The 15122-nt window shown below is 35.5% G+C and overlaps 2 protein-coding genes across 11 annotated transcripts; both read left to right on the top strand.

The window, feature by feature from the left end:
• The first annotated feature begins 107 nt into the window (after window positions 1-107).
• LOC143465711 (glutamate receptor 1-like) lies at window positions 108-5426 on the top strand. 7 transcript variants are annotated; one of them, XM_076964150.1, is made up of 7 exons: window positions 108-465; window positions 1786-1908; window positions 2218-2350; window positions 2456-2602; window positions 2719-2950; window positions 3077-3219; window positions 3437-5426. In XM_076964150.1, exons 1-7 carry the CDS (start codon window positions 245-247, stop codon window positions 5306-5308), a joined length of 2871 nt encoding a protein of 956 aa, XP_076820265.1. In that variant the 5' UTR covers window positions 108-244; the 3' UTR covers window positions 5309-5426. The 7 variants fall into 7 exon arrangements, with proteins under 7 accessions (XP_076820265.1, XP_076820263.1, XP_076820266.1 ...); XM_076964148.1 differs by having other exon boundaries at window positions 1786-1912; window positions 2207-2350; XM_076964152.1 differs by having other exon boundaries at window positions 325-465; window positions 595-1912; window positions 2207-2350.
• Window positions 5427-5575: 149 nt separating this feature from the next.
• Window positions 5576-14042, top strand: LOC143465712 (uncharacterized). Of its 4 annotated transcripts, XM_076964158.1 has the most exons (6): window positions 9843-10274; window positions 10403-10463; window positions 10658-10723; window positions 11032-11508; window positions 11702-11763; window positions 13271-14042. In XM_076964158.1, exons 3-6 carry the CDS (start codon window positions 10720-10722, stop codon window positions 13286-13288), a joined length of 561 nt encoding a protein of 186 aa, XP_076820273.1. In that variant the 5' UTR covers window positions 9843-10274; window positions 10403-10463; window positions 10658-10719; the 3' UTR covers window positions 13289-14042. The 4 variants fall into 4 exon arrangements, with proteins under 4 accessions (XP_076820274.1, XP_076820273.1, XP_076820272.1 ...); XM_076964159.1 differs by lacking the exons at window positions 9843-10274; window positions 10403-10463 and adding an exon at window positions 5576-5696; XM_076964157.1 differs by having other exon boundaries at window positions 9843-10446.
• The last annotated feature ends 1080 nt before the right edge of the window (window positions 14043-15122 follow it).

Below are 15122 nucleotides of genomic sequence, written 5' to 3'. Positions count from 1 at the left end.
AGTTAAGTAACCAGATTTTTTGTACCAGTCGTACTGTATTTTGAAATCAATCTTTTTTAAATGACATGAGATTTTGATGAATGTCCAAGTGACGTAACAATTAAAGAAAATGAGCGGAGGATTGCTACAGACAAGGTGAAGCTCTTCGTCTTGCAATGATAAAGCAATGTTAGTTGGTACCTTGGAGTGGCATTATCGGGCATTTGGTCACACATTTGTGTAAGTTCGCTTCAGAGCTAGCAAAATGATAACAAGCTGGATATTACTGATATGTGTCTCAGTGGTTATTGCTGTGGGTGCAGCCTCAAACTGCTGCTTTCGAAAGCCCGACTTACCAGACAACAGTGAATGCTTATTACAGATTCTATTAATCTATGATGATGTAAATGAAAGCTCGGTTGTTGAGCCGATACAATTTCTCAACAATGGCGACATTATGCCGAATAATTGGAAAGTAAACATCAGGTAGGCCTATAGGTCCTTTATTTTTGTTGACCTAATGTTACCGTCACGGTAGGCTAGAATAAGTCAAGTTAGGCCTAAACTGCAATAATATGATGTATGGCAATTTTAACCTAAAAATAATATTTATAGCAAAGCACGTAATGTTACCAAAGCGCCTACGCCACAATATTTGTACTTTTAATTACAAACTGCTCAGCTTCAACAGCTACAAGTTTGTAGCTCACGAATTTCTCCTCGTAATGGGTAACGGTAACAATCAAATTTTGGTGCTCAAAGCTACACGAGTACCCAAATTAGCCTTAAATTGTTGTAAAGTATGTTTGTTAGCCTATTTTATTAAAACATTTCTCGTTGATTTTTTTACTCGTTCATGACTTTTTCGATGGTGATCTCTTAACAGTCCAGTTTTTCAACCCGTGCTGGCGAGAGGATGGACTTTCAGGTTTTATTTTTTAGTTAAAGTTTTTTTCAAGTTTAAGTTTTAATTGTTCTTGAATTTGTAGCGGCCTGGGTGGTACTTTTAATAGCATTACATCATTTCTTGCAGAAGTATTTTTTAGTTACTATTGAAGTTTATGAATTTGTTTTTTAAGAAACACTTCAACCGTCGTTTGATATTTAGAAACTTGCTTCGAATAATTTCGTGTGAACACTCCTTTTTGTACGTTCCCAAGTTGTTTTCCAGCATCTGTGCTGATAAGAAGTTTTCATTGCAAATGCCCGCTTCTTAACTTCAACACTGATCATTTTTCTATGTTCAATTTGTCAGCTTTAGCTAGATGCATTTCACATCGTCAAAATATTGTTTTGCGCAGTGCACCTACTACGACTCACAGCGTTTTTCTTGTCGAACATTTTATCCCATCGAACTCCCATCGCTTTCACGTTTCATAAGCTCGCACTTCTACCAGCGAGCAGAGATCGGGAGTTAGTCGAGTAAATCATCGAGATAGAAAGCATTAACTGCGTGAATCATCGAAATCAACAGACGAGCTGTTTGAGCTAGTCACGGTGATTGCAACTCATGTTTTAGACATCTTATAACCAGTAGGTAGTAGTACCACGATTTCTTACCTTTTCTTGCTTCGTGTTATTTTGTCCCCATTTTTATATACATTTGGATACAATATCATGCCTGCTTGACGACGAACCCCCACTTCTTTTTTAACAATACACCACTATTTATACGTCTTAAAATCACTGTTAATCCCTTTATTCCCGATACACTGTATGAAATGCAACCGGGCCCGAGTAAGGTCAGTACAGTAAAATGTACCAATAGATGGAAATTTTCAACTCATGGTTAACTTGAACTTTCAGCTACCTATCCCAACCACCAAAACTGCCTCAAGACATGTGGAGATACTTCGACTCCATTGAGACTACGATAGAACAGAATAGTATCATTACAATGATTGGACCGAGAACTAGTTCATCTATCAAGCAAGTACACATTTCCGTTTATAATATTGGCTGGACGACTTTAAAGCCGATATATCGCCTAGAGATTATGTCAACCCTAAGATATTAAGTTAGCTACAACTGCAATCTGTATCAACACTACTTCTAAGAGATTGCCTCGTTTCCAAGTTATTGAAATATGTGCGTTTTTATACTGTTATCATGACAAGCGATAGAATACAAATTTCAAGCTAAAGTCTGACATAGTGCATCCCGCTTTTATTATGCGGTTCCATACGGTCATAACGATTTATGTATTGTTTTCTGCTAAAATTCAAAGCATTTGAGTAGGTTTATTCACCCGGTAGCCTCACTCAAAGATATAGTTCACATTTCGCCTTTTGGGACGGATCCAATTCTTGAACAGAATACGAGGTTTCCAAATCTAATTCGAATGTCACCGTCGATAAGGACGCAAGTGCAGGTTTGTAATATTTGTGCTTTTGCGGGCCATGATAGAGATTTTTAAAAAATGTGGCAAAAGGTTTGACGTATTCTTGATCAATGGTGACCTTGTACTTATTTCCAGGCTTATATTCGCTTGATGGAGTACCTCTCACGAACCCGATATTCTGTGATATACTCGCGAACAGATTACGGTAGTTCGGCGTGGTGGGAGCTTTACTTGTCAACTCAATGGTTTTCCTGGAAGTCTGAAGTCACTGCATATTTTGAGGTATGAAACTCAAATGAAATACTGCTTACTACTACAAGGATAATTTGTGACATTCAATGGCATAATTTAGCTTTTTTTGGCCCCTCGACCACAATACTAACATCAGTTCTTTGTAGGAACCGATAAGTCCGACTGAATGCGCGGCTATGTTACGAGATGTCAAAACTCATGGTGCACATGTCGTGCTCCTCATATCTCATGCTGATTCTGGATATAAAGTACTAGAGAAAGCTTATGAAACGAATATGACAACGGTTAATGGTTGGGTGTGGTTTGTTATGGACGCGATAGCAAGAACTCCATTGAAACCCTTTCGTTTCGGCAACAACCAGACAAGATATTTTGAAGGTTCTTGGACATTCAGGATTTTTATCAGTTATTAGTTACATAAACGAATAATAATAATGAATATGCAACATAAACACTTCCTGTTATATATTGGTTAACAAAAAACACAACGACAGATGTTTGTAGGCGCGATTGGAATGATGCCATTCATGCGGGACGGTGGTCAGTTATACAATCTAACCCAAGCTAATAACGACGTTAAAACACTTTTAGATTCTATTCTCGTTGTAGCGCATGGCTACAAAACCCTCTGTGATTCCAATATCAACGTGAGTTTGTATACCATTGAAAAACATATGTTTGCATTTGTTAGGCTATAATATAATCACAGGTCAATAAAAATATTAGTTAAACGGACTTTCCATAATCCCTCTTTACTCAGAGACGTCGTAGTGTTGCGTTTGGATAATGATATAACGAATAGATATAGATTTAACTGAAATGGCAGTCGCAGGTTTTGTATTCAAATTACGATGACTGTTACAGATAAACGAACTGAACAAACTGAACGCAAGTGTTGTGCGCGAGAAGATTTTAGCAGTGAATGTTTCTGGATTCACTTCACATCTCAGTTTTCATAAAGATGGCAGCACAATGAGCGATGAACTTACTGTGGTCGTTTCTTCAGGGCAAGAATGGTTACCGGTTGGTAGATGGGCCGACGGAAGTTTAGACATGGACGACCTGGCTCTCGCAACTTCACTAAGGAAGGTCAAGTATTTTCTACAAATAACAACCATTATCGAAGCTCCGTTTGTGTACTTTCCCAACAACGTTACAGATAGATCAGACATGACAAAGCTAAGAGGATTTTGCATTGATGTGTTGGAGCAATTAAGCCGAATCGCAGGCTTTGAATATGAAATAAAACTCGTGACTGACGGAAAATTTGGTGGAATTAACGTCACTTCCGGCTCTTGGAACGGCATGATTGGCGAAGTAGTGAGAGGTGAGGTTGACATGGCCGTTGCTTCTATCACTGTCACACAAGATCGGTCGGATGCTGTGACATTTTTACCTTCGTTTCTCGATCTGGGTCTCAAATTTATCCTCAACACTTCGGTAGTGTCGACCAGTGGCCACGAGTATAGTCCTTACGCTTTCCTTTATCCATTTCACATCAGTTTGTATTGTGCGGTGCTCACAAGCGTCGTACTCGTCGCGTTTTTTCTGTGTCTTCTCTCGATGGTAAGCCCGTATGGCATCAGGGGAAATTTTTTTCTCAGTGGCCGCGTCTCCGCCGCTGCTGAGAATAAAAGAAAAACTTCCAATCTATCTCAGGCAGCCAAACGAAAACTCCTCGATGAACGTCTTGACGCAGAACGGGGAATGGGTCTAAACAACGCTCTATACTTTGTATGGGCTGCGTTGTTTTGGCAGACGCCTGAGCAGGTACCGCGCTCCGTATCTGCCCGAATAACCACAATCGCTTGGTACCTATCCGCCGTCGTCTTTGTGGCTTCTTACACCGCCAACATGGTGTCCGTAGTATCTCGACACGACACTTCATCGTCTATAAACTCGTTGACTGACTTAATGATCCAGACAGAAGTAGCGTATGGAACCGTACAAAATAGTGCTGTTGAGACTCAGCTGCAAAAATCCGGGGTCAAACTTGCCTTAAAACTGTACAGCTTCTTAACTGATGATGACGATACGAGTCACTACTTTGTGCCAAGCGTAGAAGTAGGGATGCGATTGGTCAGAGAAGAGAAATTTGCTCTCCTCTGGGATTCGGTCACGTTGGATTTTATATCGGGCGGTACAGATTGTGAATTGAAAACGGTAGAAGTGGGATTTGGAGCCATAGAATACGCCTTCGCATTGTCAAAGAACTCACCTCACTTTGACGACCTTTCGCGATACATGATGGTCTTAAAGAAGAGCGGCTTGATAAGGGAACTACGACAGAAGTACTTAGGAAAACTTTCAAAATGCGAAAGAGACGTGAATACAGCAGCCGGATCTCAACCGAAGAGACTTACATTTATGGACTTAGCCGGTATGTTTTATTTAGTCGCTTTTTCGATGTTGTGCGGTGTGTTCCTGTTGGTAGCTGAATGGGTTATCGTCATTTGCTGGGACGTAAACAAGGAAAACCTAAACGCCCCGCAAACAATGTCAGAAGCATTCTACAGGCGCTTCAATCGCCTAGCAGACGACATACGCACAAATTGGTTCCCTTTTCAAACTTTCAGCGAGAAATGGTCACGAATGACGCTGTCTTCACAATCCAGAGCGGAGAATATTATTAACAAGAAGCTACAAGAACGCAAGACGTCAAAAACTGTCAGCGTAGTCGCAGTGGCAAGATTAGCAAGTTCTGATACAGACATGAATGCTTTTGTCGGTCATTAGCAACGTTGGCGTGTGTCTCTTAAAAAAATAGCTGTTAACGTATACTGACAAGTTTTTGCAAATTGCATTTTAAACAAACTTTTAACAAGTTACAACCAGATGTGAGAAATTTTTTGAATGTGTTGTTTTTGTTGATTGTACAGCTGGTCATTTTATAATTTTGTTTAGGGGAATGCCGGAACGGTTAATTAAGGTCTGCTAATTTCAATTGCACTCGTGATAAACCACACTCAGAATTTTTAAGACTTAAACTTTACATTTGTAGCTTACGTTTTGGATTACACACTGGCTTTGTTTATTAGTAGCCCAAAAATACAAAGTATAAATAGACCATAAGCTGCCCTCTTGAATATATCGCCTACCACACAAAGAAATCTAATGGACATAAGTAAGTGACTAAATGTGTGAGTTTTTTCTAAACATACGCAAAGCAACCTATATAGTAAAGTGCGCACAGTTGTTGGGAAAAGGAATTATTAGGAAATAGGCATACCGTTATATTTTAGTTAGTTAGGTTGGACGATAAATGTGCGTTGGGGTTAACTTAGGTTAAGTATAGGCGGGACAGCTTTCATTCAACGCTGTGAAGTGACGTAATGAATCACGAGACAGGTGAAAAGAAAAAAGTGTAGACAGCATAGGATAGTTTGCTCTGAATGGTCCTAGTAGCAAGGCTTCAGTAGCACATGATGCAATGGATTAGATGTTTCGTAGCTGAAGGCTATGTTTGCAGTGCAACACTGGAAATATCACTTTTGAGCACTGTTCAGTTGCAGTGAAAAGCTGAACGATCTATATTGGAGAATTGGGTAAGAAAGATAACATTATGGGTTGGAGACGGCCTGCCAGGTTTTAAATGTCACTCAAGGCAATTGAGTAGATAATTATAAAAAATAGATTACCCTGGGTTCAATAATCCTTTTTCAATTGCTGTTATTAAAGAAAAACACAGCTCGAAAATAACGTTTTGAAAGGTTAGTAAGATAATATAGGCTAATTATTAGTAACATGCGTCCAACGCTTTGCTTGCTAATACCGTATAAAAAGGTTTAGCGCATACGTTTTTATATCTATACATTTAAACTAAAATAATCGGTGGTGTTGTATTTTTTTATTCAGGATATTTTGTGGGCTATAGCAATGCCCTAAATGTTTGCACTCTATGCAATAAGTTTTTACTTTTCTTCGTGTTTTAGCAGAAGTCTTGCAGTGGGTGAACCCTTTATCGATCGTTGCTTAGCAACGATTTGGTAACCATGGGCCAGAACGAAAAGTGTCACAAGACCCAAAAAAGGGAGAAAGGCATCGGTTGTTTCCCAAAAATTTCCCGATAAACGTCCCTTGTTTCTTTGACGTGTTCTTTTTAACGAAACGTGCGAAATGTTGTCATACCTTGACGCTAGTCTGCAAAATAAGCAACGAAAGCGCCTTTAGATAATTTCAGACGTTAGATTAGGCTTCATAGCCAAAATGTACTGAAGTAGAAATGCAGCATGTCATAATTCGAAGGTCTACACCTAGAAACCACTACATTATATACTCGGTAAACCTCTAATTCTCGCTATTTAATAGATTAGCGTATTATCCTTAGATTCTGTAAGTAGTAGGTTCAGATTTTATATGGATCTATCTGTTTATAACCTAATTTGAATCATAAAGTTATTGCGGCAATTGCTGCGCTAAAGTCCATAGATTAACGCAGGTTATGACTGGGAATATTTATCCGATAAATATCCAAGTAGCGACTAAAGCTTATAGCGTTAGCTACAAGCAATTGTCTGCTCGGTATTCGAACGGTTAGAGCGCTGGAGCATACGTTTTCCGTGTTCAATACCCAGTGGCAGCGCTACCGTTGTATTGCTCTTCGGCAAACCATTTAACGACACTTGTTCCTGTTCGGTGGTCCTGATGATTAGGTCCGAAAACATAATAAAAAAAAGTAATGCGTGTGTAAAACGTTACGCAGATCTTACCACTAACTTTAAAAAAAGCTCATGCATATGTCCAAATTCAGATTCTCGGCTATGTGACGGAGCAGTTATAGTGTGCCTGGCTCATAAATATGTGAGCCCAGTTCGATTCCCTGTTGCGTTGTTGTTATAAGACCCTGATGCAAGGCACAAACTTAACTTAAGAGCATTACAAAATATCTAACAAAAATCAGCAACAAATATAACATAATATATAATTATATAGGTTGTATAACAAAAAATAATAATTGAAAGAAGTTACAAAAAAAAAAAAAAGAGTGACTATTAGAACTTGCATATAAGATAAGTTTTAAATTGGGTTCACGCGGTGAGGAAAGACTGATTTTCACGCCGTTATAAACTATAAAGACGCTTTGCCCAATTAGTTGGAATTGCGGTGTTGTCTTATCTTCAACATTTTACCGTCACAGTCTCGAGCTCTGCGCGGAGGCGAAACCAGTCTTTCGCCAATGGGGAGTCCCCTAAAGTAGTTCCAGCGTAGCAAAGAACAATATCTCATTCCTGATTGCTTGTACAGTAGTAACAGCCTAATAATCTAATCATTAAAAGGAGATTGTGCTTCACTATTAGCGTTCCATGTGAGTGCATGTTTGCAAATTTCACAACACTTTATTTAGAAGATATCAGCTGTGTAATTTGCAAAGATGAAAGATGCTTTGATGGGCCAGTAAGTATAGAATATACAGCATTATGGTATTTCCCAGGTCGTTTTTATTGTGTATTCGTACATTTCTGAAAACTGATATCAGAAATCATTGTATTGGTAGCAGTAGTGTAGAGTAGTAATAGTAGGCGAGAATTTGTTGAATGGTTGTTGATGCAAGCATCCAAAAACAAAATGCAATTGGTAGATTAAAAAGAAATTTGCAGGGACTTAGTAATTACCTTCATTTCAGCCATAAATTTCCACCTAAACTAATTTAAGTCTTAGGTTAACCATTATTAATGATATTCAAATATTTACATGTCTTTCTTGTAGCCCATAGTACCATTGTAGTATAACTTCCCTTCGGCCCTGACTGAGTAGTACAGTAGTTTCGACGAGAAATAGTGCGTGCAAAGACGCAAAATATCGAGTGATGGTGTCCACTAAAGCACTAATTCTTTGTAATTTATTATAAATTGATGTTCTATTACTTAGTTATTCTTTGTTTGTTTATTATAAATCGGTGTGAAGATTAAAAAGTTTAGTATGCATGTTGGTGAATGTCATGCATGTAGCTGCCAAACCTTTCACTATGGTCTTTGACCCTCATTTCATTTTTGTGTGGTGGTTCTTGTAAACAGTATTAGAAACAAGTCTGAATGGTTGTGACTCAAGTCAAGTTGCTAACAGTACAAATCCAAGTCAAATTGAGTCATTTTACTGACATTCGCAAGTCGAGTCACTAACGTTTACCAAGTTTTAACACATGCTAAGTCACTAATTAAGAAATTTTGTTTGTTTTAGGTCGATAATAAATGAATTTCTGAATATTCGTAATGTAAATATAAGCATCTGATTTTGTTTATTATTGGTGTTTTTTCACATTCAACAGAATGTATTGCATATTAATTTCTGAATAAATTCTTTCACAAATATAAAAACCGATTCTATAACGTTTTAAAATAATTTGTTTTGTGACTCGAGTAAGTCAACCGTCAACTGAAATTTCCACGTTAACACTGGTGAAGTAGAGTATTTTATTCACTAAAACACAAGTCAAGCCTTTACGAAAACCTGCTTTGAGACTTTCCATCTCTGTTTGTAAAACATTCACTTCATTTAGCTATAATATTCACCAGTCCTTATAAGCACATTGCTAGAAATTAGGATTCTTGGAATCGTATTGGTTTTTATAGATTTTCAAACCTAATTGTAGTCTGAATTTATAAATTACTACAAATACTATATATAAATTACCCTACTGCTTTTTAGGCAACCACTTTTTAAATTTTAATTAACAAGTTACCACTTTCAAAACTCAAAATTTTAAAATATTGTAATTATATTTTGTTGTGTTTTCTCTGCAGTAGCAGGATTATTGCTGTGTATGTATATGCCCACTTTGTTTAAGTATTGTTCCATTAAAAAAAACAAACACTCGTAATGACATACAATGCCTGTGTGAAGGAAAAGGAAACAGGGTGGGTCAGTGCGAGACTGCTAGCTCTGCAAAGTATTTACAGAATACAAGATTTTTTTAAACATTCGTGCACCAACAGGACTAATAAGATATTTCCTGTGCCTGCTCTATTCTGTTAAAATCAAAAAAGTGTGATGGTCAGTACAAAAAGTAATGTAGACAATGTTAATGTTCAATGGGCACGAAAGGAATATTGCAGACATAATTGCAATAAATTTAATTTTTTTTACCATATTGAACACAAAGTTTTTGAACTTTCCGTGAATTAACAGACTAATTATGACAAGCTGTTTGATCTTATCTGAATTTTAGCTTTAGCCCAGAAGCTTGCGATACAGATAAAGTCAACTCAGTCTATTGCCTAGCTGAGATACAACAAGATATTTTACATATTGCATGAAAAGTTGCATTCATATCTTATTATCTAAGGTTATTCTTAATAATATTCAATGTTCAATGCCACAAAGGGATTCATTTTTTTATTTGGTAAGCTCATTACTTTGAACTCAAAATTGATAATTTTTTTCCAGAATAAACGCAATTCACATTATAAACGCCGGAATAAAAAAAAACGTTTCAATCAAGCTTCGCCTGAAATTAAGCCAAACTAAACAATTTTATAAAAATTTTTAATTGATACTGCACTGTGTACGTGTGGTAAGCAAAGTGTGTAAGAACGAAAGGTACTAGGGCAAACAATAGGCTACTAAAAGCCTAGCTGTCTGGGCTTAGTGCAGACAGCATTCCAGCATCTTGTGGCTTAATATTGAGCATTTTGCAACAATTCAGATGAATAAAGTTTTGCAAAAAAGGTGCCATTGCTGTTGTTGAAAATATGCTGTTTTTCAGGTATACCTTATCACCTAATTTAATATTACATCTTCAATTTGTTGATCAATCCTGATTTAATTTCATTTCCTATTTTTGATTTAAATCCCGGTGTAAATGAAATACTACAATTACTGCCTGTCTTATAGCAAACGCATTCCCCACCAAAAATAGACAAAGATAAAGGACAAAGGCCAGCAAAGAGACCAAGTAAAACTTTATTTGGATATTTAAGTACAGTATTTCACTTTAAAGCTCACATAAACTTACAAACTGTGATTTTTATTGTCATTACTAATTAGTTGGATTTTTGTGGCTAATTGCTGAGTTGTATGGCAAGCAATAATGTTCGTTTTTTTCCAGCTCTTTAACTACATCAATTTTTTGTATGTTTTTTTCATCAGTTATTAACACTTACTAAGGATAGGAAAACTACATCATTACAACATTCTATAAAGGAAACATCATGGGTATGATTTATAAACATGTAGTTAAAGCTTATATTCCATGCTGTACTTATTGCTGATCCAAAGTAAAGTACATATAAAAGTGTAACTATATTACAAATTTTCCAATATCTTGCAAGATGCCCTAATCATTAAAAACATCTTATCACTTGAACTGAACTGCAATTATCTCCTAGACCAAATGTAGGTGTATATTTTCATTCAACTAATTGGGTGTAGTAATCCTAGTTAGAAGTGGACAGCTTGATGTAATAATTGTTGGATGCTTTTATCAAGCACACATAATCACATGATATTGTTTGTATACTCAGGTGATTTTGCATTGGATTCGTTGTTCAATGAGATTGTTCAGCATGCGCAAGATTATCTTGGCACTTGTCATGACAGCTTTATGTGCTATATTGATTTACGTGCTGAATCATCGTGGGACATGATTTTGGACACATATAACAGAGATCTTCATAAGGAAATGCGCGATGCCTATCTTCAAGTGTTTTGTCCAACACGATTCAGTTTGTCATGCTGTCATTCTAAAGAGTTTCCGGCCGTGGCTTATGCTATTAACACACTGTCGCTGAATGAGTTTTCACACTTATTGGATTTTATTGGGCAAAATATATCCGCTTACAATTCTGCCATCATCAAGTTGTGCATTTTTCTGCAACCTCAAAACTGGAAATATTGTCTATACTTACCAAAAGAAAGAATAAACCAAGTAATTGCTGATGAATACTTGTTGCAGAGGAAAAGAGGAATTATTGATACTTTCCTCGCATCACAGATTAGAAGTATGCTTTACTACTGCTTCACAATTCTCCTGGTTTGATAAATTAGCTGGAGCTTTATAGCCAAGACATGTGCAAACTGCAAATGTTTAAATCTTTACAGCAATTTTAACAGTGTGTTGTAAAGTATATTTCAAATTATATTGGTAGGTTAAAATAGTCATATTGTACTAATGTGGTGGTTTGTATCTTTTAGAAAATCAGAGAACGCACAACATAGATGCAGCCAATGCCTACATTACTATTACGAGATTTCTGGTATGTATTACTTAATTTATAATATAAAGTATTAATCAGCTTTGACTGTAATTGTGACAGTATGTAATTGGTAACAATGTTAGCAGTGTTACAATACTTTTATAGTGGTCATTTTAGCGATGCTACTTCTCTAAATAATTAAGAGAAATTAAAGCAGAATACTTATTTTTTTGCTTTCCGCTACTCACTAGTGTTTCAGGAAAAAATTCAGATGGTGAAAAGAATAACTAATATTTCATATGGTTATATATGGTTATAGATAATGCTTTTAATGTTCATCAATGATCAGAGCTTAGTAACTAGATTTAATTAAAACTATTTTTAATAGGAATGGAGATCAGTGAGCAAATTAAATGCCTGCACAGTGGTTTTGTATCTTATAAAAAATATATGCATTAATTCCAGATTAACAATTATTATCATCTAAGACTAGACCACTTAGTTATTATACCATATTCTCCATTTGCCTATAATTAATAAAAAGATGTGGATTTGGTCAACTTCGTTTATTTTTCTTTTATTCAAACCCATACATCGGTGATTAATTGTTTGCAACAATAAGGCCTGCTTGGCTGTTGTTATGTAATACAAAACCTTTGTGCTACGAACATGATAAGATATCAAAAGTTCACCTTGCTCTCTTTTTGGTGAAAACCATGCTTAAGAGATTTGTGATTGGATGAAAGTAGGAAAAAAGAAAAAAGTAACTGCATGGATTTCGACCAAATGACCATGAAAGATTAATATTTTTCTAGCAATAAAATTATTTTTCTTTTCTATTTTCCAGGCCAAATATGAAAAATGTATCTTCGTAGAAAATGTTTTCCATTATGGTAAAATGGGTGTTAAGAATAGTTGCTACAATAAGAATAACCTACTGCACGTGATATGAATTAAATTAGCATAACTGAACACTAAGAAGATATAATATTATTTTCAAACATAATAATATATTTGCGTCTTACTTACACTTTACATATCCACATCTACACTTACGGCTTTTAGTTGCATGACAATCTGGGGTTGTTATTGCCACCATGGATTTTTTTCATGACGATTGTAAAGGGTTTGTTAAGTTTGAACTGAAATTGCGCATCAATAAATTTTATTTTATAGTACAGGTATTAAAGTTTACTGTTTTATAATACATTTTTTATAGTGGCATCATTTTTGCTTGTTGTATTAATTTTCAGTCTAAAAACTGCATTCAGAATTTATTTCCTGCTCCATAGTAATAAAGGAAAATCTGCAATTGTTTAGAAAATGCACAAGTTTATACGGCTATACCTACAGCTAGTGAGACAAAAATAACACTAGTGTAAAGTGTGCTATTTTTAATTTTGTGTTAATTGCAGTAGAGATGTTACTTTTTAATTGAGTAGCTGTAGCACCCGGGTTTATTTTGGTAACAGCTGTCCACTCCCGAATACTGGTTCATTCCATTTATTGTTTTCAAATAAATTCTTTAAATTTTATGATAAGATTAAGTTTGTTCTTGTTAATTCAGGTGCAGCGTAATGAGTGAAAACAAGACTGTGCTGTTGCTTCAAATTTTATCACTGTTGATATAAAACACTTCAAATCCAAGAGTTATTTTTATCATTAGCGCTGCCACTTCACGCTTTTCTGGAAATCACTGTGTGCTTTCGTGAAATGTACAAACATGAAGACTGAAAACAGCGAATCAACGTTAATATTTGTAATTAAACTTTTCTTATAATTTAAAACTATTTGGATTTTAACATGTAAATACTATAGGCTAATATCTTTTACGTAGTTAATTTTTCCATTTTGAGATGAAGTGGTTACAAGCCATATCTATGCAATGTTAAAAGTGTATACTGTATGTTTTTTTATGAATCTTGCCTTCTGGTACGTGATCACTGTGATATTTTTTTCGCATATATTGCTTTTGCTTGCACAGGTGCAACTAATTTGTAAACTACTTTGTTGCGATAATTTTGCGGTGTTTTTAGATAATTAATCAGTAACACCTAATTGCCACAAATATGAGTGCTATTTTCAGTGGTGCAATACATACCTTGCTTTGCTTTTTTGTTACAAATGTTTTTGCAATGTTTCATTTGTATTGCTATAACGTTAGACTGCTGAAAGTTTAAAGGAAAATTAAAGTTTTGTCAACTGTAGAAATCTATATTGGTATAATACTAGAATATTTATTCTTTCACTGAGCAGTCTTCACGTAACCTAATGAACCACAGGTAAAAAGCATGTGCATTGTTGAAGAAAGTTTGTCTTGAAATAAAGTAAGCAATATGTTCCAAATATATTGAGCATCCATGCATGTTTTCACTTAAAACACAAGGAATTGTTCACCAATTCTACACCCAGTTTCATGTCATATGACAACTTTTCAGAGCAAATAAACACTCATGTGACTTAAGTCTGACATAATATTTTTATAATACATGTGCGACAGCACACTTCTAACATATTTGGTCATTCTTTTTTTCATCTTAAACACTTAAAGATATATTTAGTTCACTTGCACAACTGTCATAATCAAAAAAACATTTTTTTCAGGCCTTTACTTTCGTGAGCGATGAAAACATAAAGTTTGTATTTGAAAGCCGAGAGCGCAAGACAGGCCGAAAAGGCTTCCGTGAAATGTTTTGGTGGATTAGATACTAAAGAAATACACTCAGATTCTTCCGTTTTTTAAACCACAGAGGCACAGATGGATGATTAAAATGTTTTTAAACTTCCAGCCATTACACTATTATTTGATTTGCGAGGATAAGTTGTCGATCAGCAGTAACCTTTTTCAAACGCAGTTAAAAAAATTTATAAAATAGAAATGAAAACAATATTGAGTGGTGAGTACAAGAGCATACGTGTAAACACAGCTGACACAAAATCTACAGCTTGAAACCGATGAAGGGTAACTCCCAGAATGCAAAACTAATTACGCACCATAAAATATGCTATGATTTAACTTTCACAATACTGTTCTCAAATATCGGCTATTGTTAAATATGTTTCAAAATAATAAGGTTTTATTTGGCGTATCTTGTTCAATTATTTAAAAACTAATAATCAAAGTAACTGAGATGTCTCATGACGTTTTTTTTTGTTTCGTTTTGTTTTTCCAGTTTGCCAGTAAGAAATATTGCGGCGATGGTTAATGACAACCTACAATAATGTTTGCGTAGGTGTCTTTAAAACCATTTTAAGGGTCTACAATTTGTTTAAAGTTCGCTCAACACTAAATTTGCTGTTAACTGTGAATTCGTGCATCATGAATACAGCAGAATCAAAATCTTACATACACTTTCGGTTCACCAGCATGGAAATCTTAAGTAATCCCGTGATAGAATTTCTTTACATTCAGTGGCACA

The sequence above is a fragment of the Clavelina lepadiformis genome, chromosome 7, assembly GCF_947623445.1.
Source record: "Clavelina lepadiformis chromosome 7, kaClaLepa1.1, whole genome shotgun sequence".
Classification (NCBI taxonomy): domain Eukaryota; kingdom Metazoa; phylum Chordata; class Ascidiacea; order Aplousobranchia; family Clavelinidae; genus Clavelina; species Clavelina lepadiformis.
The sequence above is the reverse complement of the archived record's forward strand: the minus strand, read 5'-3'. Positions and strand labels throughout refer to the sequence as shown.